Source organism: Sapajus apella, unplaced genomic scaffold (assembly GCF_009761245.1).
Source record: "Sapajus apella isolate SASKATOON/1434 unplaced genomic scaffold, GSC_monkey_1.0 scaffold77, whole genome shotgun sequence".
Taxonomy (NCBI): Eukaryota; Metazoa; Chordata; class Mammalia; order Primates; family Cebidae; genus Sapajus; species Sapajus apella.
In genome coordinates, this window is record NW_022437017.1 from 3,980,803 (window position 1) to 4,006,206 (window position 25,404).

Genomic DNA, 25,404 nt, shown 5'->3' on the forward strand with positions numbered 1-25,404 from the left:
AGAGACGGGGTTTCACCATGTTGGTCAGGCTGGTCTTGAACTCCTGACCTCGTGATCCACCCGCCTCGGCCTCCCAAGTGCTGGGATTACAGGTGTGAGCCACCGTGCCCGGCCAAGACTTTGTTTCAAAAAAAAAAAAAAAAAAAAGAAAAAACTTTCATTGGGGTTCTGCGAACTGGGTGTCTCCTCTTTATTGCCCCATTCCACTGATAAGGAAGCAAAGAACCTTCTAGATCATCCATCATCTGCCACACTTTGGGGGCAGAGTGTGGGCTTCCACTTTCCTCCTCTTCCTCTTACCCTGGGGTTTCCTTTCAGCTGGTGGTTGGGTCACTAACTCTTGATGGGCCTCAGTTTCCCTATGTGGACAGTGCACAGACTGGTGGGATACATTTTCCTATGCTTCCTGGGTGCCGCCAGGAGGCCCTGAAACCCCACCCCCAGGGCTGGTTCATGGCCTTCCAGGGCCAGATGGCGATTTGTAGCCATTTATTGAGCCTTTATCCTGGCAGGGGTCAGGGTGAGAAGCAGACACGCTAGCGAATACTGCAGGATCAGAAGTTCAGAAAACAGAATGACAGGAAGAACCAGGGCAGGTGGGAGAGCTCTACGAGTTGGGGTCCTAGGGCCAAAGGTTCAGGGGTAACAGGTGAAGGGTTGACAGGTCCAGAGGACATGGGGTAGGGTTAGGGGTGGTGGTCATAGAATCCAAGGGTTACAGGTTGGAAATGATAGGATGAGAGGGGTCTGCTTCTACAGGGAAAGGTGCAGGTCTTACAGTCACAGGGCAGGGATCAGAGGTCACAGAAATCAGAGGGAACACTCTCAGGTGGCATGGTTAGAGGTCAGGCGTCAGCCTCACCTGGTCGCCCTGGCGGGCAATGATAGTGCCGGCTTTGGCGTGGTGCAGCAAGACTCGGCTGTTCAGGAGGGAGGGGTCCTAGGGAGGGAGGGAGGGGGTTGAGATGGGCACAGCCAGGCCTCCCTTGCGCCCCATGCCCAGCTCCCCTTGGCGGCCCACCTCGATCCGCATCAGCTTGGCCAGCTCCCGCTTTGCAGCCTCGAAGATGCTGCTGGTCTGGCGGCCCTGGTAGGGCCCGAAGGGGCAGCCACCGGTGGCTGATTCATCCTCACAGTAGCTGTATTCGCAGGCACCTGCCGGCTGCTCACGCGGCTCCTGAGTGGGGGTCTGAGTGGGACAAGCTTGTGACCTCCTGCTGCTCCTTCCTGGCCACCTTGCCCCAGCAGGCTCCACCACTGGCCAGGGTCCCAGGCCTTACCCTAGCGGGGGCTGCCTGACATGCCCCAGAGGCCTCTTCCTGCAGGGACACGGAGATCCGGCCACGCTCATAGGCCATGTCGAAGTCAGAGCGGGGACCGCCCTGCAAGCCTGCGGGTGGGTAGGGGGGCAACAAAAGCCATAAAGATGAGAGTAAGATTTTTAAAAAATGAGCCAGATGTGGTGGTGCAGGCCTGTAGCTCCAGCTATTTGGGAGGCTGGGGCTGGAGGATCACTTGAGCACAAGAGTTCAAAGAGTTCAAGGCTGCAATGAGCTACGATGGCACCACTGCACTCCAGTCTGGGAGACAGGTCTCAAAATGAGCAAAGAAAAAGATGAGAGTGACCACAGTTGCAGTCTGAGACCAATGGATACCAATGTGCCAAAGGCCACCTGCTATAGCAGACATGACTAATTGATGCCTGCACTCTCCCTCTGAATCCTGCTCAACACAGATGGGAGAAGCACGATCTCAATAAATGTCTACAAAAAAGTGCCCGAGGAAGTATTGGCAGTATTCCTATCTTGCAGATAAAAAAAATCAAGATGGGCAGGCAGTGGCACCTGGATTCAAACCTGGAAGCTCCATGGCCCTCCCCCCAGACCTGGTGCTCCAAACCTGAGATGTCCCCTGGCATGGAGATGCAGCGGCTCAGCAGAGGGGCCGAGGGGGTTTCCAGGGATGTGGGCTTCACAGGGTCCCCTGGGGGAGACACGTGTTCAGGCTACTGCCCCTCAGATCCACTGGGCGGATTAACAGGTTGGGAGATAAGAAGCCGCTGGGGACTGGTTAAAGCATTTCCAATGGGTCCTTGGGGTTGAGGCCAGAGCTTCCGGGGGACCAGAGAGGAGTCAGACCTGGGTACCCAGCTATGGGGTCCCTGGGGGGCTAGACAGGGTCAGGATGAATCTCTGCAGAACTGAAAAAGGGATTGGGTGCTGAGACGGGGCTTCCTGGGAGATTGGGCTCTGCCAGCCCCAGGTCCCTGGGTACCTGTAGGTCCAGGCAGCGGAGCCCCGGTGGGGTCAGGTGGCCGGCCAGGGGTCTCCCTGGGCTCGTCTGTAGCTGAGGTGCTGACCATCCGCTTGGAGCCCCGCACAGGGCTGGTGCGCGTTGGGAGGCCTGGGCTGGGGAACAGGCGCAGGGGCTGGATCTCCTGGGGACAGAGAACGGCTTGTGGCCTGTCCTGGGAGCCCCATCCTGACCTCGCCCCCATCCCCCTATGCTCGCTCTCCGTCACCCACTCACGTGGCTGAAGAGCTCATTGGTCAGACCCAGGTAGTTGTGCAGCGCCAGGAAGGTGACTCGCTGCAGCCGCACCATGATGATCTGCAGGGCTCGAGGGGCGTGGCCATTAGACGGGGCGGGGTCAGGGGCAGGGCCAGATGGTGGGCCGGGCTAGTTCACAGCATGAGGGGTGGGGCCGGGAACCAGGGAGAGACCCACAATCTGGGGAAATGGGGCGAGGCAGTTAAGGGAGGAGTCAGCAGCTGCGGATGTCTAGCTGCTCTGGGCCGATAACCACAGCTCCAGCGCCTGATGGTTGCTGGGCCCCGGCCCAATGAAGCCTGGAATGGGTGGGGGCCAGGGTGGGGTCCCTGGGTGAGTGGCGGGAGACGAAGGCCAGCTGACCTGCACAACCCGCACCAAGCTCTCAGGGTACTTGGTGAAGACAGCAGAGAACGCCTCCACCGGCAGGCGCAGTACCGTGGAGTCCCGGGCCGCCCGGGCAGACACGGTCCGCTGGGGATGCTGGTGACCCTGGGGGAGGGGAGGGTGTGAAGAGAGACCAGGGCAGGGGCTGTGAGTCCCCCTTGCTACTCCCCCAATCCTTCCCGGCGCCAGTCCAATGAGGGGCTATCGGCAGCATCAGGGATGAATCAGAGAATGGGGACGCGGTGATTTCCTTCAATGCAGTCCCTTGGGTAGGTCCTTGTACCCCCTCATCCCGCCTCATCTAATGGCCACGCCCCTCAACCCCTGCTGCCCTAGGAACTGGTCACTCACGGTGATGACATCCAGGATGCTGAGAAGGCTGTTGACGCTGTCCCCGGGAACCACTTCCTTCACCACACACTCCTTCCCATCCTGAGACACAGGGGACAGTGGACCCTCAGTGGGCCTTGCCCTGGTGACTAGCATTTCACCCCCTCACCCATGATCACTATGATCACTGACGCCTCCCATCCCTTCACAGGGGAACCCGCCAAGCCTTCCAGAGAGCAGGTATCTCCTGTCGTTCAATACCTATATCTAATGAGCAACCATGCAGACCACCCCAAATGTCCTTGGTCACCCTTTCCCCTGACTTCCGATGATACATCTCCGATGATGCATCTACAGACCAACACTGCAGCTTATCCCTACTGGTGCCACCCACCCTCCTGCAGGAGCCCCTGTGGCAGCCCACTCACAGGCCCTGGCAGACAGAGTTCCAGTAGCCCGTCCTGCACCACGTAGATGCTGGCGTCCGGCTGGCCTGGCCGGAAGACATAGTCACCCTGGCCCAGCCGCTGGAAGACCATGTGGCGGCAAAGCTCCAGGAAGAGTGGCTTCTCGAAGTGGCCCAGCACCCTGTTGGACAGGTAGTGGGGGACAGAGGCAGGAGGTCAGGGAGACCCCAGGTCTGCAGCCCTCCGCCCCTGCCCGCACCCCTGACACTGACCGGACATTCTTGAGCATATAAAGCACTTCAGAGGGCAGATGGGAGTTAGCCAGGTCACCCTCGGTCAGGTCGGCCTCCAGAACTGCGGGTGGGGGTTCCTTCCGCTGCAGCGTGGGTGTCTCTTTCTGGATGCGCAGAATCCTGGTGGGATGAGGGGTGTGGGGGATGAGGGGGACAGGGAGAAGGCTCAGACAAACCTAAGACCCTCACATACCCCTTTCCCTAGGGCTCACGTACAGCAAACTCTGACTCGATAGTCAAATCAGGCCGGCCACCTATTTTTTTTTTGAGACAGAGTCTCGCTCTTTTACGCAGACTGGAGTGCAGTGGTGAAATTTCGGCCCACTGCAACCTCCACCTCCTAGCTGAAGCTATTCTCCTGCCTCAGCCTCCTGAGGAGCTAGGACTACAGGCGGGCGTGACCATGCCCAGCTAATATTTTGTATTTTTACTAGAGACGGGGTTTCCCCATGTTGGCCAGGCTAGTTTAAACTCCTAATCTCAGGTGATCCGCCTGCCTCTGCCTCCCAAAGTGCTGGGATTAAGGCATGAGCCATGGCACCCAGGCGGCCACCTATTTTTGTAAATAAAGTTTTATTGGTGCAAAGCCATATTCATGTATTTGCATATCATTATGGCTGCTCCCTTGCAGCAGAGTTGAAGAGCTGCAATGGAGATGGTATGTGGCTGGCCTGAAACGTTTACTATCTGGTCCTTTATGGAAAAACCCTATGACCCAGACCTAAAGTTCTCTGAGATGGCCCCTCCACTAGGCATAGGCCCCTGAGCTGAACCCTTTAGGGAGACAGACCCCTGACATAGCTTCCAAGATAAAGGTAGGCCTGGAAATGGTACCTGTGCTTGTCACGGGGGCCCAAAAAAGGTCCTCCCAGTAGTCACAGAGTAGATTCCTGAGACAGCCCTCTTAACATGGGTGTGCCTTTGACATAGCTTCCAATATATGAGAAGACCCCACATACAGCCACTCTGCTCTATGTAAACGTTCCTGAGATAGACCTTCCTCCCAGGTCTCAGAAAACCTTGAGACGGCCCCTCTGATGGCCAGAGATCCCTGAAGTAGCCCTCATCATAAGTGGAGAATCCAGGCTGGGTGCAGTGGCTCATGCCTGTAATCCCAGCACTTTAGAAGGCCGAGACAGGCAGATCAAGAGGTCATGAGATCAAGACCATCCTGGCCATGGTGAAACTCCATCTATAAAAAAATGCAAAAATTAGCTGGGCATGGTGGCACGCACCTGTAGTCCCAGCTACTCGGGAGGCTGAGGCAGGAGAATCACTTGAACCCGGGAGGTGCAGGTTGCAGTGAGCCAAGATTGCACCACTGCGCTCCAGCCTGGCTAGAGTGAGACTCCATCTCAAAAACAAAATAAAATAAGTGGAGAATTCAGAGATAGCCCCTCTGCTAATCATGGACCTGCGTGACACCCTCCCCACAAATCACAGTGATTGCTGAGACAGACCCTCCACTGGCAGAAGATCCCTGAGATAGACCTTAGAGGATGGGACCCTGAATTAAATTCAGTGATATCAAGAAGTTCAGATATAATTCTTTTTTGGCTGGGCGTGGTGGCTCATGCCTGTAATACCAGCATTTTGTGTGGGTGAGGCGGTAGGATTGCTTGAGGCCAGGAGTTCAAGACCAGCCTAGGCAACACAGTGAGCACCCCCCTCTGCCTCCACCGATCTCTACAAAATATTAAAAAATTAGCCAGGCATAGTTGTGCGTGCCTGTGGTCCCAGCTACTTAAAAGGCTGAGGCAGGAGAGGATCTCCTGAGCCCAGGAGGTCGAGGCTGCAGTGAGCTGTGATCATGCCACTGTACTTTTGCCTGAGCAACAGATTGTGATCCTATCTCCAAAATAATAATAACAATAATAACAATTATTATTCTTTTTCTGATCAGAGAGATCTTGAGCTATCACCTCCCTAGATCAAAGAAAGCTGAGATAGCCCTCTGACAATCATGAAGCTATCAGAATAGTCCCTTAAGAGTAACACTGGCTGGGCGCAGTGGCTCAAGCCAATAATCCCAGCACTTTGGGAGCCCAAGGTGGGTGGATCATGAGGTCAGGAGTTCGAGATCAGCCTGGCCAACATGGTGAAACCCCATCTCTACTAAAAACATGAAAATTAGGCTGGGCATGGTGGCCCACGCCTGTAATCCCAGCCCTTTGGGAGGCTGAGGCAGGAGGATTACGAGGTCAGGAGATTGAGTCCATCCTGGCTAACATGATGAAACCCGGTCTCTAAAACAAATAAATAAAATTAAAAATAAAACAAACAAACAAACAAAAACACGAAAATTAGCCAGGTGTGGAGGTGCGCACCTGTATTCCCAGCTACTCGGGAGGCTGAGGCAGGAGAATCACTTGAACCCAGGAGGCAGAGGTTGCAGTAAGCCGAGATCGTGCCAGTGCACTCCAGCCTGGGCTACAGAGTGAGACTCCCTCTCAAGAAAAAAAAAGACGATGCAAACACTGAAGACAGGTCCTGTGATGTGGAAAAACCTGAGATATAGATCCTCAACTGATCACGGGGAACTTTGAGATAGCACCCCCCTTTTATTTTTGAGATGGAGTTTTGCCCTGTCACCCAGGCTGGAGTGCAATGGCGTGGTCTCAGCTCACTGCAACCTCTGCCTCCCTCATTCAATCGATTCTCCTGCCTCAGCCTCCTGAGTAGCTGGGACTATAGGCGCATGCCACTACACCCAGCTAATTTTTAAATTTTTCTTTCTTTTTTTTTTTCTTTCTTTCTTTCAGGCATATTCCAGCAAGCATAATTTTTGTATTTTTAGTAGAGACAGAGTTTTACTATGTTGGCCAGGTGGGTCTTGAACTCCTGACCTCAGGTGATCCGCCCACCTCAGCCTCCCTAAGTGCTGGGATTATAGGCATGAGCCACCACATCGGCCAAAACAGCCGTTCTACTCAACTCATAGAAAGCCCTGACACTGCAGGACTACTGATCATGGAGAGCCCTGGGATGATGCCCTAGTGTGAATAAACCCTCGAGACAGACCTTCAGGTAGGCTCCATGGTGCAAGGAGATCCCAGGGCCAGCACCCGCCTTGCAAAGAGAGTTGGAGAGCCTTTCTCGCAGACCCTGAGATAGCTCCTTGCCACCAATAGGAATCTCTGAGGTATCCTTCCTATGTTTCTAGTGCAACAAGTTTCCTGAGATAGCCCCTAGGGATTAGAAACTCTTGAGACAGCTGCCTTAGTATGGGAAGAACTCTAAGGTCTATGACACAGGAGAGTTGCCTTCTTCTTCATGCCATTTCTTTCTAGCTTGAGAGAGAGTGTTTTTCTGTTTTGCCGATGCTGGAGTGCAGTGGCATGATCTCAGCTCTCTCTATCCTCTGCCTCCTGGGTTCAAGTGATTCTCCTGCCTCAGCCTCCCGAGTAGCTGGGATTACAGGCATCTGCCACTGTGCCTGGCTAATTTTTTTTTTTTTTTTTTTGTATTTTAGTAGAGACTGGGTTTCACCATTTTGGCCAGGCTGGTCTTGAAATCCTGACCTCATGATCCACCTTCCTCGGCCTCCCAAAGTGCTGGGATTACAGGCATGAGGCACCATGCCTGGCCAAGAAAGATGCTTCTGATGTAGAGAGATGGCTGAGATAACCCCTGGAGAAGAGAGGCTGGAGGCTGGAAATAGTCCCTTTAGGAAATCATAAAAACACTTAGAATGACCTCAGTGAGGTACCCTGGAATAAAACCACTCATGTGAGGAGACCCATGAAATAACCTATATGGAGACCCCTGATGTAGACCCCCAAATATATGGCAAAACCTCTGAGATAATGACTTGGGAACAAGTAGCTCAGATACCCCAGTGGAAAGAGACCATCACTGAGCTGGCTCTCATGGGACAGAGACCCCTAGAGACAAAGTGTCTGGTGTGGAAGAGCTCTGAGATATCCCCTCAGACCAGAGTCCAGAGATATCCCTCTGATACCAGAAGACTTTTTTTTTTTGAGACAGAGTGTCGCTCTGTAACCCAGGCTGGAGTGCAGTGGTGTGATCTCAGCTCACTGCAACCTCCACCTCTGGGTTCAAGTGATTCTTCTGTCTCAACCTCCTGAGTAGCTGGGATTAGAGGCGCCCGCCACCACACCCAGCTAATTTTTGCATTTGTAGTAGAGACAGGGTTTCTCCATGTTGGCCAGGCTGGTCTCGAACTCCTGACCTCAAGTGATTTACCTGCCTCCGCCTCACAAAGTGCTGGGATTACAAGCGTGAGCCACCGCACCTGGCCGATATGGGAAGGTTTTCACAACACTTTGGTGTGCATTGATGACTCAAAAGGCCCCTGAGATAACCCCCAATACCAGGTCACACCCAGCACAGACTTACTTCTTGGCGATGTTGAGCATCTTCAGTTTCTTCTTCATGCGTGGCCGGGAAGTGGTGGAGACAGAGGTATCCACGAGGGAGGAAGTGGACTGTGACACCTGGGAGAATGAAGGAGGGGATGGGTTTATTAATTCAGACCCTAGGGGAGAGGGGGATGGATCCAGGGGCTCTCCATCAAGGAGGTGTTAGTGGTGGACTCTTAAGAAGTGCAAATAGGGAAGGGGCGGGGCCTCAGTGTGGTCAGAGCGGACCCGGACTCACCTTCCGCATAATCTTCCGGCCATAGAACAGCACTTTGTCCCTCTTCCGGAACCGATACCGGGGGCCATCCGGGGCTGGGGTTTCTGAGGATACGTGGGGACAGGGGCACTAGGAGCTCTGAGCAGACTCCACGTTGCCAGAGCTGGGGGACTGCGTGCAGACGCCAGCAAATCCCCATCTCTACCGCCTCAGGACCCGGGGATTTGGGCCCCCCACCCCACAGCCTCCCAAGAGGGGCCCCTCGGTTGCTCACTCGGCACTCGCAGCCTCCTCACCACCAGGAGGATGAGCACGGCCGTGACCACGACGGCCACTCCGGCCCCGATCATCACGCCCAGCACCTGAGGGACGAACGGCACTGGCTGCGGACCACAAATCCGTCCCGCCCGGCCCTCCCCGGGGGCCGGGACGTCCTGGACCCCATCCCTCTCCGTCACCTTCGCTCCCGAGGAGTTTGTAATCAACTCGTGACTCGATAACCCCATCTGCAGAATGGGCCAGCGCCGCTAGCTCCTCGGGGGCGCGACTATTCCCGGAGGCCCAGCAGTCCGAAGTGCATGCCGGGAAACGTAGTTCCGCCGGAGCGGACGCAAAGTGTTCTCGCCAGAACGCGTAATGCGCGCTGAGCACTCCGGGAGTTGTAGTCCCCGTGGCACCCCACGCCCTCATCCCTCCCCCGCGCCGCCCTGCCCCTTACCATTCCTGTTTGCAGCGGAGCCTCCATCGGTGGATTCCAGCTGGACAGCAGATCTGCTAGCCCGGGGTCCTGGGAAGTCAAGGAGTCTAAGGAATCCGTGCAAGTTGTCAATCTGGGCCCGACCCTCCCCTGCCTCAAGCCCTGCCCCCAGCTCGAACCCCGCCCCCTGGGGGGGTAGCTTCGCCAACTGTCAGGGGCGCGGCTACAGGGACGCGGTAGGACTAAGGGATGGGGCAAACCGACCTCCCGGCCCCGGCCAGGAGGTGAGGCAGGTCCCGGGCTTCCTGCCTGGCTCCCTTCGCCTACTCCTAGGGCCTACCAGACGCCCCGCCCGTCCAACCCCACCCTGGGGCCAAAGGCCGACCTGGCACCCACTGTCAGCAGCCTGCAGGCAGGTACCCGCAGGGCACAGTTCCTTGCAGCTGGTGACTTCCTTCTGGGTCACTGCCCTCTGCGGGATTGATCAAGCCTGACCACCCGAGCCCCTAGACTGCACCCCTTATTCCGTCGAAGACTCAATGCCCCACCCCAGGAAAACTGGGGCCTGCAAGCCGTGGGGTCCGGGGGTGGCACCTAGATACCCGGTTCCCAACCCAAGCCTGCCCCCGGTTAGACCCAGGGGCTGGGGAGCACAGGAGTGCTCTCAGGGGCACCGCAGGAGATGTCTGATACCCACGTTTCAGAAGAGTCCTGGGATGCTTGGGGTGGCGTGGATTTGCAAGGCGCTGCCAGGTTTTGCTGGAGATTTACTACCACGTAGTAGTGAAGTTACGGGGGCTTTATGGCACGGAGCATCACTGGGACTCCGGGACCGATGCTGGCGCCATTGCTGGGAGGCGTAACCAGGGACGCTGGGATTACTGGGGTGGGGGTGGGAGGGTACTGGAAAGTTACTGAGAGATTCTGAAGATTACAGGACTACTGCTGGGAAAACCAGGAGGTGGGTGGGTACATTCCTGGGGTGCTTATGAGTGCGGGCCTGGGGAGGGCGTCCTGTCTCCTTGGAAGATACTGAGACATGCTGGAATATTACTGGGATTTTTTTGGGAAGCTGAGGATGTTTCGGACACCGCTTGAGTATTAATGGAAATTCGGGGGTCGGGGGAAGGAATCCTGGAGGCTTCGTTTCTTGGAAAATTCCTGGGTGGCAGGTCCTCTTCCACCCCAGGGCACACCTGGCTACCGGTGCGGAAACACCTGCCGGGTAGTCGGGGGATGGGACCATCAGAATATCGAAAGTTAACATGAATCGGAGGACAGATCTTGGGAAAGCGGAAGCTCGCTAATAACCCTCGAAGGGACACGCCTGCGAGGCCGACGGAAACCCAGACTTACCCAAGGGCCGCAGCCGGGGTCCACTCCGCACCAACACCGTTAGCATTCAGGCCGACTCTGCAGGCGCGGCCCCTTTAAATTATTCACGGAAAGGCGAGCCACAGCCCCGCCCCGCCCCACCAAGCTTAGAAGGCAGACTAAGGCTGCCATGCTGAGTGTGGCCGCGCCTTAAAGGGCCACACACAGATTAATGCAAGGACTGCTCCTCCGGCTAAAAATGAGAACGACGCATTTATTTTCCCTTTTATTGAACACCCTCCCCACCCTGTCTCCCAGCCCCCAAGAGTCCGACTCGAAAGGTCCAGGCCCTCCTTGGGCGCGGCAGGGAGCCGATCCTTAAAAGCAAACCCTAAGAATAAATAAGCGGGGCGTGGGGGCGGGGGGGGGTCTCCTAAGTCCAGGGGTTAAGGTCCAATGGCAGTCGAGGTCGAATCAATTCACCAGCAGCGAATGCTCCTCCGAGGGGTCCCTGGAGGAGGGAAGCAGGGAAGAGGGGCATCAGATTTCTCTGGCTCGCTCCCTTTTCCCCAGCCCCCAACTCCCAATCTGAATGGGCCAGACCCAGGACTCGAACCTTCCGCAGCAGCAGAGAAGGCTGCAGGCCGAGCCGCTCCCGCGGCGGAACTTTCCAGAGGTCGGGGTGTCCTGGCACTGCGCGATGTAGGCCTGGAGCTCACTCTCCTCTGCACCTGCACCACCGGGATGCTGGGAAGAGAAGCCAGGAGACTCAGCCTGAAAGCGGCCCCCAACCTCTAAGACCCTTGAAGTCTGCCCTCCCCTCCAGCCATCTGCATCACTTCCCCCCCCCCACCCCCACTGCCTTTGCTCTTGCTGTGCCTGCTGACCCGTGGTTTCATAGTTTCCTTGCACAGAGACCCCGGAACCTAGACACAAGTTGTATCTTTGCCAGTCTGGTGCCCTTTGCTGTGGGCCCAGCACCTAGAGACCTAGAGCTAGACCTGACACAACCTCGGTGCTCAGAAACCATTTACTGAGTGAGCCGGATGCACACTGAGCCCGGCTGTGGCAGCAGGGCCTGAGTTTGCCCACCAGAGTGGATGCATGTGTGTGGCGTGTAAGTGCTAGGGCGAGACAGGAAGTAGCTCCCAGGGATGTCTATAGGACAGCTGAATCCATGCATGGGGAAAAGGGGTGGACTCATCTGACGGTGACACTGGATGTGGCAGGGTCCTAGCCAAGATTTCCTTCTTCTTGCTCAGCCTCATGGAGGGACTATCTTTTCTCCAAGTATTTTCCAGCTACTAGGCCTTTGCTTTAGCTATTCCTTCCCCTCAATGCACTGCCCCTCCAGCTCCATCTCTTAGGTCTAGAGACGATGGAAAGGTTCAATGTCTATGCTGTCCAATATGGCAGCCACCAGCCACACTGGCTTTTGGGCAGTGGATACAGGATGGTGCCAGTCAGGAACTGAATTTGCAATTCTACTTCATTTGAATTAATTTTTTTTTTTTTTGAGACAGAGTCTTGTTCTGTTGCCCAGGCTCGAATGCAGTGGTGCAATCTTGGCTCACTGCAACCTCCGGGTTCAAGCAATTCTCCTGCCTCAGCCTCCCAAGTAGCTGGGATTACAGGCACCGGCCACCACACATGGCTAATATGTACTTTTAGTAGAGATGGGGTTTCACCATCTTGGCCAGGCTGGTCTGGAACTCCTGACCTCATTATCCACCCACCTCGGCCTCCTAAAATGCTGGGATTACAGGCGTGAACCACCACCTCGCCCAGCCTGAATTAAAATTAAAAAAAAAATTTTCTTTCCCCACAGGCAGAGTTTTACTCCATCACCCAGGATGGAGTGCAGTGGTTCAATTTCAGCTCACTGCAACCTCTTCCTCCCAGGTTCAAGCAATTCTACTGCCTCAGCCTCTGAAGTAGCTGGGATTACAGGTGTGTGCCACCACGTCTGGCTAATTTTTTATATTTTTAGTAGACACGGGGTTTTACCATGTTGGCCAGGCTGGTCTCTAACTCCTGACCTCAGGTGATCTGCCCACCTCGGCCTCCCAAAGTGCTAAGATTTCAGGCATGAGTCACTGTGCCCAGCCAGAATCAAAATCAAAATTTAAATAGCTGCATGGCACTACAGACTAGTAATAGAACATTCTAGAAGTTCTCCTGGACCTATTCTCATACAAATCTAAAGCAGGAGTCCCTCTATGATCTTTCACTCTTCCTTCATACCTGTTACAAGTAGGTCACTGGTCATGGGTTGTCTGCTCCTGTCTCATGCATCTTGCCCAGAGGCCTTGGACAGATCACGTACACCTGATTCTCCTCGATGCCCAGAATCCGACACAGATCTTGGCCCTTACATATGTCTACCTGCCACTTCCACATCCTGCTCTGTCCCCTGATCCTTGCAGCTTTCTGGGAAACCACTGTTCCCAGCCACCGCACTAGACAGAGGACAGGGGGATTAGGAGCATGGCTTCTGGAATCAGACAGTCCTGAGTTGAGCCCAGTTTTACTGCTTAGAAGTTAACCTTGGGTGGGGTCAGAGGGAACTGGGGGCATGGCTGGGGGCCGAGGACAGGGTGGAGTCCCTAGGGGTCAGCCTTAGGAATGGGGCCAGCTGAGGGTCACCATGTGAATGGCAACGTCCCAGGGTCAGTGACAAGGTGGTTGAAACTCTGTGACTTTGCTGGGCACGGTGGCTCATGCCTGTAATCCCAGCACCTTGGGAGGCCAAGGGGGGTGGATCACTTGAAGTCAGGAGTTCCAGACCCGCCTGGCCAATGTGGTGAAACCCCATCTCTAGTAAAAATACAAAAATTAGCCAGGTGTGGTGGCACATGCCGGTAATCCCAGCTACTCAGGAGGCTGAGGCAGAAGAATCGCTTGACTTCGGGAAGCGGAGGCTGCAGTGAGCCAAGATCACAGCACTGTACTGCAGCCTGGACCACAGAGCAAGATTCCATTTCGAAAAAAACAAATAATGGGCTGGGTGTGGTGGCTCACGCCTGTAATCCCAGCACTTTAGGAGGCCGAGGCGGGTGGATCAGGAGGTCAGGAGCTGGATGGAGACCAGCCTGGCCAACATGGCAAAACCCCATCTCTACTAAAAATATAAAAATTAGCTGGGCATGGTGGCGCAGGCCTGTAGTTCCAGCTACTCAGGAGACTGAAGCAGGCGAACTGCTTGAACCGGGGAGGCAAAGGTTGCAGAGAGCCAAAATGGCACCACTGCATTCCAGCCTAAGCGACAGAGAGAAAATCCATCTTAAATAAACAAACAAATAAATAAACTATGACTTGGTTACCCTGTAAAGGTAAAGGCAGACTTAGGCACCCTCCTGGCCCAAACCCACCTTGCCAAGGCTGAGATGCCATCAGTTTCCCCTGCGGCCCCCAATTTCGAACCACCCACTTTTTGGTTTCACAGAGTTACCCATATTCTTTCCCGGGGTCTTCTCTGTTCACCTGTGGTGTCCCCAAAACCCCTGCATGGCAGACTCCAGGCACCCAGAGCCTGGGCTTGGGGCTAGGCACGTGGCTGAGCACGCATGACTGACCTTGATGGTGTCATAGGCACCGGTGATGAGCGCAATGAAGAGGCTGAGCACCATGTAGATGAAGAGGCTGATGAAGGAGTACAGGTAGAGCTGCGAGAAGAGCCACACCAGGCTGCTGCGGCCCTGCTGGGCCTGCATGGCGGCGAACGTCACGAACATGTCGTCCCCATTGATGAGCGAGAACAGGCACTCAGACACCATGGACAGTGAGCGGAACTGTGGAGGGGTGGAGGGTCAGAGGGAGCCAGGCATGGCCGGAGCTGGGGGCTGGCATCAGGCTAGGGTCACCACGTGAGTGGCTGGGTTCCGGGCTGGGGTCACCACGTGAGTGGCCGGGTGCCGGGATGGCGTCACCACATGAGTGGCCGGGTCCCGGGCTGGGGTCACCATGTGAGTGGCTGGGTCCCGGGTGGGGGTCATCATGTGAGTGGCTGGGTCCCAGGGTCAAAGTCAGGATCACAGGGCTGACCTAGGTTCTGGGCAGATAGAGCAGGAAGGGGAGTAACCCAGGTTGAAATAGGGTCCCCAGCAACTGTGACAATAATGGCACAGGGTCAGTGTCAGGGTCACCAGAGGCCACAGAGGACAGTGGACAGACTCCCAGAAGTCACCAAGGGGTCATCTGGGGGTCAGAATGTCAATGACAAGGTCATAGGGTCAATGTCAGGGTCACTGAAGTTAAAAGGAACAGTGCATGGAATACTAGCAGTCACAACGGGCTCATCTGGGAGTCATGGTGTCAATAACCAGGTCACAGGGTCAATGTCAGGGTCACCAGGGGTTAGAAGAGACAGATCAGAGTACCTGCAGTCACTATGGGGCTAACTGGGAGTCACGGTGTCAATGACCGGGTCACAGGGTCAATGTTAAGGTCATCAGGGGTTAGAGGGGACAGTGCATGCAGTACTAGCAGTCATGATGGGGTCATGGTGTCAGTGACCAGGCCATAGACTCAATGTCAAGGTTACCAGGGTTTTAAAAAGGACAGTACATGGAGTACTAGCAGTCAGATGGGGTCATCTGGGAGTCATGGTGCCCGTGACCAGGTTACAGGGTCAATGTCAGGGTCCCCAGGGGTCAGACCTGCTGGTAAGGCCCTGGGGTCCAGCTGAGTCATGCAATGTCACTGGATCTGGGGAGTCCAGGGGTAAGGGTGCTTAGGGGAGGGGGCCAGGGATCCTTCGACTGCAGGCTACACACACCCCAGCCACGGTGGCCCCTACCTTCACGTGATAGGGCCCCAGCACAATCCAGCCACAGAAGCAGTAGCCCAGGTAGATGACGGCCACACAGCAGCAGAAGCGCATGACGCTGGGCAGGGCCACCCGCAGCGTGGCGATGAGGATCTGGGTTGGGTCAGAGGGAGCCTCGTTGAGTTTGTGGCCACAACCCAGGTCAGCTGTGGGCACCCAGATGGGGGTGAGGGGCTGGGGCCTCACCAAGGGCACAGCACGTGTGGCCACAGGAGCTGGTGGGTGCCTGGGGGGAGCAGGGCCGTGTCTGAGGGGGTCCAAGGGCACCCCACGGCTGGACTCAGTTGGGTGGGCACGAAGGATCAGGCTCCCAGGGCCCCGCCCAGGTGCAACAATGACACCGTGTGTATGGGCAGGTAGGAGGAGGAGGCTTGCAAGAGGCCACTGGCCAGGGCTGGTAAGTGCTGTGTGTGCAGGGATTTCTTTGGAGGGTATGGGGTAACCACATGGAAGGCCCAGCCTTGTGCACAAAGCTCACATTGTAGTTGTGGAAGAAGGTCAGGTAGCGGATCACGCCCACCCACACCAGCAGCGTCGAGGTACCCAAGAGGATGCTGCACACGTCGTAGGTCGCCAAGTTCTGTGGGTGGGAGCAGCATCAACCTCTCTGGCCCGGCCCTTCCCTTGGGGGGTGCCTGGGGGAGGACGTGGCCCCAAATGGGTACTGACGGCAGGGATGGGACCTGGGGCCCAGGGCGTGAGCGGGACGCACCTTGGCCTCAATGCCGATCTTCATGATGGTGCCTGAGATGGTGAGCACGTCGCTGGTGACCAGCAGGATGTACCAGCCATTGACAAATTCCAGCCGCTCCCACAGGCTGATGACCCGTCCCCGCTGCCGCCACATGAACCCCACAAACTCCTGCAGAAGGCAGGCAGGGTGAGGGCCTGTCCAGGCCCAGGACCCTTGAAGGCCTGGCTTTTCTCACCCCAGGGCCAGCCCACACGACACAGGGGCCTCACATTCTGCAGCAAGAAGCCTCGAAGCAGCGAGCGGGCACAGAGGAGGAAGGACAGGGAGCAGGTGAGGATGACGACCACGTCAAACAGGAGCCGGAAGCTGTTGTCTCCTGTGGGAAGAGCACAGTGGGTAGGGCCAAGACGGCATGGAGCCTTGGGAGGCTAGCGCTGGTGCCAGGCCAGGCTGGGGACCTAGGGGACTGCAAGGTTGGTTTTGGCAGGTCAGTGGGCTCAGGGCTTGCTTGGGTGACTCAAGAACCCCGGTCAGCACTGGTCTGGGGCTTGGGGGATCCCAGGACAGGACACGGTCCCCGGTTCCTTATGATCTGAGGCTCAGGGTATTCCTGGGCAGGTCAGGGCCCCCAGGCAGCACTGGTCTGGGGCTCAGAGGCTCACCGTGCCGGAAGACACTGGGGTGCTTACACTCCTGGATGTGGGTCTGGGTCTCTAGGCTGATGGGGATCCGCCCGCTGTGTGCCTTGTTGTCAAATGTGATCTGTGGGGGCCAGTTGGGGCAGAGTAAACCTTGGCACCCCCAAGCCCCAAGGTCCATTTGACAGGTGGCCTGACAGACCCCAGGCTCCCTCCCTCATCAACTGCATGCTTGCCCTTGACCAACGCTCCTGAAACATTCCCAAGAGACTCCCTGACCATGTCCCTGCCCTGGAACTCAGGAGCCCTGTGGGTCCTCCAGGGGCCTCACCAGGACGCTGAAGGTATAACAGTCTGGGATCTCGTTGTTGATGAGGCTCTGGAGGTTAATGGTCTTCAGCCGGAAGTGGATGGTGACATTGATCAGCCTAGGCAGGAGGCTCGGGTGAGGGGCAGGGGCGTCTTCAGGTCCCTTCCGGCCTGAGCGCCAGCAACCCTGCCCCATGCTGATTCTGCAGCTGGCAGGGGAAGTGCTCACCGAGCAGTGCCAGTGCCAGGGGGGCGGGCCTGTTTCCATCTTAGGGAAGTGGCTGCTGGGGTGAGAGTGTCTGGTGTGGTGCCTCCCCCACCCTGGGCCCCCCTTGAGCGAGCAGGCAGTACTTGTGGAATTTAAGCGTGAGGTTCTTGTAACTGGAGCTGCCTTCCAAGAGGGCGAGATCGTCGCTGGGCGGCGGAGGGGGCCGCTCAGGGGGATCCACCTGGATGCAATCTGAGGACAGCGAGGCAGGGAAGGGCCTCAGGGGGCAGGGGAGGCCAGGCTGGTCTCCCCAGAGCTCCCTGTAGCTTCTTCCCTGGGTTTCCCAGGGCTGGGTCACTCCTACAGGCCTGGCACTCTCTGGGCCAGAAGAAGTTCAGTGAACGAACCGTAATAAAAAATGACACCTGGTACTTTCTACGTGGCAAGAGTCACACTCACACTAACCATACTTTTTTTTTTTTGAGATGGAGTCTTGCTCTTGTTGCCCAGGCTGGAGTGCAGTGCCACAATTTCAGCTCACTGCGACCTCTGCCTCCCAGGTTCTAACGATTCTCTGGCTGCAGCCTCCAGAGTAGCTGGGATTACAGGCGCCTGCCACCACACCTGACTAATTTTGTATTTTTAGTAGAGACAGGGTTTCTCCATGTTGGTCAGGCTAGTCTCAAACTCCCAACCTCAGGTGATCCACCTGCCTCAGCCTCCCAAAGTGCTGGGATTACAGGTGTGAGTCACTGTGCACGGCTGAATTTTTTTTTTTTTTTTTTTTTTTTTTTGAGATAGGGTCTCACTGTGTCACCCAGGCTGAAGTGCAGTGGTGTGATCATAGCTTACTGCGGCCTCAACCTTCCAGACGCAAGTGATCCTCCTGTCTCAGCCTCCTGAGTAGCTGGGACCACAGGGGCACGCCACCACATCCAGCTAATTTTTTTGTGTATAGAGACAAGGTCTTCCTACATTGCCCAGGCTGGTCTCAAACTCCTGGCCTCAAGCAATCCTCCCTCCTCAGCCTCCCAAAGTGCTGGTATTACAGGCATGAGCCACGTCGCCCAGCCACAGCTGTTGATTTTAATCCCGAAGCTCGGACTCCAAACAGCAAAGCCCCGCTGTGCCCACTCACCAGTGACCACCATCGGATCAATGTCAAATGTGTCATTGGCTGGGTCCACATGGCCTCGGTGGTAGTACCGCTGGCAGAGAGCAAGCCCTGAGCCATTGGCCCAAGGGTCACCCCTGCCATGGACATACGCGTACCGGCCCAGTGACACGTCTGGCAACGCCAGGTACTGTGGACAGAGAACGGGAGGGCCTGTGAGCCCAGCCCCCTCTCTGCAGCCCACCCACCTGCACCTGCCCACCCACCAGCACCTGGTCCACTGCATGGAAGATGGCCTGGTACAGCTGCTCCCGCGTGTAGGCTGCGAAGGTGTCATCTGCCCCGTCTGAGTAGCCCAGCAGGAAGAGGTGTCGGAAGGCGATGGTGTTCTCTTCCCGGAATGTCACAGCCAGCTGATTACTGAGCCCAAACAGGATGAGCTGGGAAGAGGGTAGCAGAGGTTGGCATGGCTAGGATGGAGGTCAGGGGGTAACTCCCTTGGGGCACAGGCAAGAGAAAGAGGACAGAGAGGGCACTAGAGGTGTCCATTGGGGTGGGGCAGGCCCTGCTAACTCAGGCACCTGTGCATTTCTTTGCTCTGATTAATTTCACCCCACCTCTTGGCAAAAGCTCCAAGCCACTCCCACGACTGTGTCCTCCCTGCTACAACACAGGGTGGGCACTCGTATATCTCACAGCAGGGACTAACGTTCATCAAAATTTTTTTTCTTTTTTGAGACGGAGTCCCGCTCTGTCGCCCAGGCTGGAGTGCAGTGGCGTGATCTCAGCTCACTGCAACCTCTGCCTCCCGGGTTCAAGCAATTCTCTGCCTCAGCCTCCTGAGTAGCTGGGATTATAGGTGGCCGCCACAACGCCCATCTAATTTTTGTATTTTTAGTAGAGCCAGGGTTTCACCATGTTGGCCAGGCTGGTCTCTAACTCCTGACCTCACATGATCCACCCACTTTGGTCTCCCAAAGTGCTGGGACTACAGGCATGAACCACCATGCCTGGCCCTCAGTGGCTTCTTCTATACAATGGGAACAACAACAGTCATCAGGACCTTGAAGGACATGCTGGTAAGCTTAAACGGAGTGGCTGCAGGCTGTGCCGTGTGGCTCACGCTTGTAATCTCAGCACTTTGGGAGACCAAAGTGGCAGATCACGTGAGGTCAGGAGTTGAAGATCAGCCTGGCCAACATGGCGAAACCCGGTCTCTACTGAAAAAAAAAAAAAAAAAAAAAAAATTAGCAGGGCATGGTAGTAGGCACCTATAATCCCTGCTACACAGGAAGCTGAGGCAGGAGAATCTCTTGAACCCAGTAGACAGAGGTTGCAATGAGCCAAGATTGAACCACTACAGTCCAGCCTGGGCGAAAGAGTGAAACTCTGTCTCAAAAAATAAATTAATTAAATAAAAATAAATAAATAAATATAAAAGGAGCTGCTACGCACACAGATTTCACATGGCTTCCTACTTGTCATTACGCTGCTTTAAGACTGTTCTTTCAAGGGCTGGGCACGGTGGCTCACACCTATAATCCCAGTACTTTGAGAGGCCGAAGCAGGCGAATCATTAGGTCAAGCAAGCGAATCATGAGGTCAAGCAGGCGAATCATGAGGTCAAGCAAGCGAATCATGAGGTCAAGCAGGCGAATCATGAGGTCAAGAGTTCGAGACCAGCCTGGCTAACAAGGTGAAACCTCGTCTCTGCTAAAAATACAAAAAATTAGCTGCATGTGGTGGTGTGCACCTGTAATCCCAGCTACTCAGGATGCTGAGGCAGGAGAATCACTTGAACCCGGGAGGTGGGGGTTGCAGTGAGCCAAGATTGCACCACTGCACTCCAGCCCAGGAGACGGTGCGAGACTTCGTCTCAAAAAAAAATTGAAAAATAAAAAATAAAGATTCTTCCTCAAGGAGAACAGTGGCCACAGGTGGCCTCCGGTGGGGGCCCCTGCTTGGCAGGTCTCACCTGCACAGTGACCACGAGGATCTTGACCACTTGCAGCATCAGCTTGCAGGGCTTGCGGCCCTTGGCTCGAAACTTGTCGCACGGACTCATGAAGAAGTATTTCAGACGACGTCGAAGGTCTTCCTCTTCTGGGGGTGTCGGAGGGGCCGGCAAAGGCCCCGCCTGGGTCCCATACCCAGGGTTGGGGGTCAGAAGCCGCTCGGTCTCTGTGGGAATAGGAGAGGGCATTGGGGGTAAGGCCTGGGCAACTCCCCTTTACCCATTTCTGAACAAGGAAGGCAGCACATGCCCTATCTTCATGGCCCCACATTCCTGCCAAGGAAGAGCTCAGAGGGGTCTAAAGAAAATCAGAAAACCAGGGCTGAGTGCTCACACCTATAATCGCAGCATTTTGGGAGGCCAAGGTCAGTGGATCACAGGGTCAGGAGATCGAGACCATCCTGGCTAACATGGTGAAATCTCATCTCTACTAAAAATACAAAAATTAGCTGGGCATGGTGGCATGCACCTGTAGTCCCAGCTACTTGGGAGACTGAGGCAGGAGAATTGCTTGAACTTGGGAGGCAGAGGTTACAGTGAGCCAAGATGGTACCACTGAACTCCAGCCTGGGTGACAGAGCGAGATTCCATCTCAAAAAAAAAAAAACAACAACCAGAAAACCTGCAACATTTTATGTTTCTATGCACCAGTCCTGTGCAGAGGTTACGATCTGGGTTTCAGGAGGTACAGGGCCTGGGCTGATTCCTGTCCCTCCTGCTCACCAGCTTTCTGAGCCTCAGTTTCCTCATCTGCAAAATGGGGCAATAATCATCTCTCATGGGAACACTTAGGACTGGATGCTTATAAAGCATTAATCACAGAGACTGGTCCATGGTGAATGTCAGAACATTTCATCAACGTTCCTGTTACTGATCTGCGGGAAGAGAATTAACTGCTCCCACTGGCTTTTCACTGGACGTTCAAGGCTCCTGGGCTCATCCCAACTCCTGCTTCCAGATATGAGCATAACACTCAGCCTGTATTCCAGGTTTGTCTGGACAAATACCCAAAAGATGACTTCTGCATTCATTATAACCTGGCCCATCAGCTGACACTCTCAGAAGCCAAAGACCTGGAGAAGGGGTAATTGACAATATAAATAATAATAACGGAACATATTTGCTAAAGACTTTTTTTTTTTTTTTTTTTTTTGAGACAGAGTCTCGCTCTCACTCTGGTGCCCAGGCTGGAGGGCAATGGCGTGATCTCAGCTCACTGCAACCTCCACCTCCCAGGTTCAAGAGATTCTCCTGCCTCAGCCTCCCAAGTAGCTAGGACTGTAGGTATGCTACCACACCCAGCTAATTTTTTGTATTTTTAGTAGAGACGGGGTTTCACCGTGTTAGCCAGGATGGTCTCCGTCTCCTCAACTCATGACCTGCCCACCTTGGCCTCCCAAAGTGCTGGGATTGCAGGCATAAGCCACCCTGTGCCCAGCCACTAAAGACTCATTTTTTTTCTCCCTGAAGAGCAGCAGCTCCTAGAAATCATGAAGCCCTAAGATCAAATCCCAGACCTGCCACTTTCCAGTCAGGTGACTCCAGGTACCTCCCTGAGCCTCCATCTCCTCATCTGAAGAGTGGAAATGTTAAAAAGGCTACCCCTTGGCTGGGCTCAGTGGCTCACGCCTGTTATTCCAATGGTTTGGGAGGCCAAGGTGGGAAGGTTGCTTGAGTCCAGGGGTTTGGGACCAGCCTAGATAATACAACGAGATCCCCTCTCCACCAAAAAAAAAAAAAAAAAAAAAAATTGTTTTTAATTATCTGTGGTGATGGCTCATGCCTGTAGTTAGTAGCTGGGACTCCAGCTACTCAGGAGGCCGAGGTGGGAGGATCACTTGAGCCCAGGAGTTGGATGTTACAGTGAGCCACTGCACTACAGCCCTGGGGAACAGAAAAAAGTTTCTTTAAAAAAAAAAAAAAAAAAAAAAAAAAAAAAAAAAAGCCTACCGTCTCCCAGAGCCCTGAGGCTGAGATCCTGAAGCTGCTCTGAGAATTCAATGAGACACAGCAGATAAAGACCTCTTCAGCAAACACAAGCTGTTCTACTCACTGTTTATTTTTTTCCAGCTTAAGGAGAAAATCTAAGGTTTCAGCAACTGCTGGAGTCAAAGCTGGTCACGGTAGCCCAGGACTGTCCCTGTCACACCCCCACGGGGATATGCTTTCTAGGGCCTGGCCCCCTGCCTAGCAAAGCTGTCAGGATAAATGTGGGCAGTGTCAGAACCTGCTGAGCAGAGAGGGACAAGTTCCCGGCCCCTCCCTTTGGAATTGGATGCTGCTGTGGCTGTTTATAACAAAGCCAGAGGGCAGGGCCCGCATACCGGGCTGAGATTACAGACGACCCACCTCAGACCCTACCAGCTGGGACACCAGGATGCCTAGCAGGTAGGGGTCCCCAGCTAGCTCCAGAAAGGGAAGCTAACACAAGGGGTCTTCCTGCTGCCTCCTTGGGGGACGACGGGGGGGGGGGGGGGAGGGGGGGGGGGGGGGGGGGGGATGCGCTTCAGAACTGGCTTGAAGCCCGAGTTTAAGAAGGCTGCACTTCCACGGGTTTGGAGAGCTAAAATTCAGTTAATCGACTTGGGGCAATCCCTCCAGCTCTTCGAGCTTGATTTGTTGTTGTTGTTTTTGAGACAGGGTCTCACTGCTGCCCAGGCTGGAGTGCAGTGGCGCCATCCTGGCTCACTGCAACCTCCGCGTCCCGGGTTCAAGCAATTCTCCTGTTTCAGCCTCCCAAGTAGCTGGGATTACAGACACTCGCCACCACACCCGGCTGATTTTTGTATTTTTAGTAGAGACAGGATTTCACCATGTTGGCCAGGCTGGTCTCGAACTCCTAAGCATGTAATCCGCCCGCCTCAGCCTCCCAAAGCGCTGGGGTTACAGGCGTGAGCCACCGCGCCCGGCCCACGCTGGAATTTAGGGAAGCTTAGCATTTGACTCCAGGAATCAGGAGGGGAAGCCGGGGAGTCTCACGTGCGGGTTGGAGTTGCTGGTGCCCGCTGCCTGAGTTCCAGCCAAAGTTGTGCCATCAGGACCTAGGCTCCCCGTGGAAATCCCGGGAACCTCGCCGTCCCGAAGGGGAGAAGCTGGCGGCCCGGCGCGCTCGCTGCCTGAGTTTGGGAACCCGGCATAGCCTGGGCTCAGGAGGAAGAATCGGAGAGTCTGGTGCCCACCCGCCGCCCAAGTTCTAGGAGCCGTCTGCCCATTTCTCCACCGTGGGGAGACTGAGAAGTCAGCGCTGGAGTTTAGAAAAAAGGAGACTGGGAGCTCCGCCGCCCCAGGTCGGAGAAGCAGCCAGCCCGCCTGGGTTCGGGGCCCCACGGTGCCGCCCACACCCTCACCTGAGCCGCGCGGACCCGCCGGGGCTGTCATGCTGGGGCGGGAGCGCGGGACGCGGGAGGGTGCGGCGGGACAGCAGCCTGGGTCCGAGCGCCCGTCGCTGTCACTGCGACCTCCCTCCCTCGCGGCGCGGCTTCAAATCCTCCCGCATCAGCTGATCCGCGCCGCGGTCACGTGACCCGGTAGCCGAGAGCCCTTCACGTGACCGCATCTGGTCCCGCCCCCTGCGCCACGACAACCTGTGCCGGAACAGCGCGCTTGCGTGCCTCAGCCGGCGCTCTCCACCCTGGGTCGAAGGCGGTCGCGAGGTCCTATCGCCGACGGGCTCTGCGTTGCGGGGGATGGGCTGGCCCTGAGCTTGGCAACGACGATCTCCGCCCTGGCTCCCTGCGGTGCCCCGAATCCGGTGCCAGCCTCGTGACTTCCATGTCCAGAACTTGACCCTTTATCCTCGTTGGTGCCTGGTGATGACCCTGCCTACTCTTTCAACGCTGTCTTCCTCTTTCCTGCAGAAACTCCTTTTACCCCTCTCATGCGGACCTTCAGCAAACACGATTTCCTTATTATGTGCCAAATAGAACCACTTATCCCCACCCCTATGGCCCCCAGCCCAGAGTTCTCCAACATTCCTGGCCCGGATCTTTGCAGCAACCTCCTCCCGGATTGCCTCCCTCCACTCCACTTTCTACCCAGCAGCCACAAGCGTCTTCAAAGAATAATTCCTATCAGTCCTGCGAGAACCTGCCCTTGGCTTCCCATTGCTCTGGACTGACAAGCAAAGTCCCCGCTCTGGTTTATTAGAGCCCTCTGATCTGGCCCCTACTTCCACCCCAGCTCATCCTTCTATAACCCCAGGGTTTTTGCCTATTTTTGCCCTGGAAAGAAATGGTTAAGAATTTAGACTCTGAAGGGCAATTGCGGTTTAAATCTAGGCACTGACAACTGCCACTGGTACATCTTCTACAGTCTTTTCAATTCCAAGCTGAGCAGAGTGAGTGGCGGCCTAAAATCCCAGCTACTCAGGAGGCTGAGGTGGGAGGATCGCTTGAGCCTGGGAGGTCCAGGCTACAGTGAGCTATGATCACACCACTTCACTCCAGCCTGGGCAGCAGAGCAAGAAAAAAAGTCCACATGCCTCCATTTTTCTCATTTGCAAAATGGACATATTCAATCAGTCATCTATGTCCTGGGGCCATTGAGAGAAAAATAAATTAGTGACTATTGGGATTATAAAATCCTTCATTGAGAAAGCTGCCCACCGTTTATATCAGGTCTTCTTATGCTTCTCCTAGAAGGTACCATACCTTGTAGTTGTTTTTTAAGTATTCTGAATTTAATATCTATGAGCTCTGTGCAGGTCGACACCACACTTATCTTGTTTCCTGCTGAGTCCCCAGCAATCCAGAGATGTTTGTTGATTGCATAAATGAGCAACCTCTTTTTGTCCACTTGTGTGCCTACTGTATGGGCTTTGAAAAACAAGGGGTTTCAGGTGTGATGGCTCACTCCTGTAATCCCAGCACTTTGGGAGATTGAGGAAGGCAGATCATGAGATCAGGAGTTTGAGACCAACCTGACTAACATGGTGAAACCCATCTCTACTAAAAATACAAAAATTAGCTGGGTGTGGTGATGCCTGTCTGTAATCCCAGCTATTCAAGAGTCTGAGGAAGGAGA

The 25,404-nt window shown here is 55.2% G+C and overlaps 2 protein-coding genes across 10 annotated transcripts in view; both read right to left on the reverse strand.

Annotated features, from left to right (window-relative positions):
- The window catches only part of PNPLA6 (patatin like phospholipase domain containing 6), a 27,978-nt gene extending 17,280 nt beyond the window's left edge, over positions 1-10,698 (reverse strand). For 2 of the 8 annotated variants that reach the window (XM_032252023.1, XM_032252019.1), the window contains exons 1-16: positions 10,620-10,698; positions 9,961-10,481; positions 9,285-9,353; positions 8,841-8,928; positions 8,588-8,670; positions 8,327-8,424; positions 3,947-4,087; positions 3,696-3,855; positions 3,289-3,369; positions 2,914-3,042; positions 2,530-2,610; positions 2,275-2,437; positions 1,900-1,983; positions 1,281-1,390; positions 1,022-1,189; positions 863-940 (exon numbers count right to left, since the gene is read on the reverse strand). In XM_032252023.1, the coding sequence (XP_032107914.1) occupies positions 863-940; positions 1,022-1,189; positions 1,281-1,390; positions 1,900-1,983; positions 2,275-2,437; positions 2,530-2,610; positions 2,914-3,042; positions 3,289-3,369; positions 3,696-3,855; positions 3,947-4,087; positions 8,327-8,424; positions 8,588-8,670; positions 8,841-8,928; positions 9,285-9,311 (1,491 nt within the window). In that variant the 5' untranslated portion in view covers positions 9,312-9,353; positions 9,961-10,481; positions 10,620-10,698. Of the gene's footprint in view, positions 1-862; positions 941-1,021; positions 1,190-1,280; positions 1,391-1,899; positions 1,984-2,274; positions 2,438-2,529; positions 2,611-2,913; positions 3,043-3,288; positions 3,370-3,695; positions 3,856-3,946; positions 4,088-8,326; positions 8,425-8,587; positions 8,671-8,840; positions 9,213-9,284; positions 10,482-10,619 lie in introns of those variants that run through there. The other 6 variants (XM_032252018.1, XM_032252017.1, XM_032252022.1 and 3 more) reach the window with 5 other exon arrangements.
- A 133-nt stretch (positions 10,699-10,831) lies between these two features.
- On the reverse strand, positions 10,832-24,272 carry MCOLN1 (mucolipin 1). 2 transcript variants are annotated; one of them, XM_032252024.1, is made up of 14 exons: positions 23,730-24,272; positions 20,344-20,549; positions 18,641-18,808; positions 18,393-18,558; positions 17,398-17,506; positions 17,069-17,165; positions 16,762-16,861; positions 16,369-16,475; positions 16,118-16,267; positions 15,884-15,985; positions 15,376-15,498; positions 14,153-14,368; positions 11,194-11,324; positions 10,832-11,088 (listed from the first exon to the last, which is right to left on the reverse strand). In XM_032252024.1, the coding sequence occupies exons 1-14, from the start codon at positions 23,758-23,760 to the stop codon at positions 11,052-11,054; spliced, it is 1,743 nt and encodes a 580-aa protein (XP_032107915.1). In that variant the 5' UTR covers positions 23,761-24,272; the 3' UTR covers positions 10,832-11,051. The 2 variants fall into 2 exon arrangements, with proteins under 2 accessions (XP_032107915.1, XP_032107916.1); XM_032252025.1 differs by lacking the exon at positions 23,730-24,272 and adding an exon at positions 23,362-23,449.
- Positions 24,273-25,404: the final 1,132 nt, after the last annotated feature.

What these genes read in the sequence shown, in the direction of transcription:
- MCOLN1 (XM_032252024.1), bottom strand. Translation starts at nt 23,760, where the DNA reads ATGACAGCCCCGGCGGGTCCGCGCGGCTCAG. An exon ending in TGATCCGATGGTGGTCACTG is followed by an intron (nt 17,507 to 18,392) that starts GTGAGTGGGCAC and finishes CGCTGTCCTCAG; the next exon opens with ATTGCATCCAGGTGGATCCC. An exon ending in GTGCCTATGACACCATCAAG is followed by an intron (nt 11,325 to 14,152) that starts GTCAGTCATGCG and finishes TTCTCTTCCCAG; the next exon opens with CATCCCGGTGGTGCAGGTGC.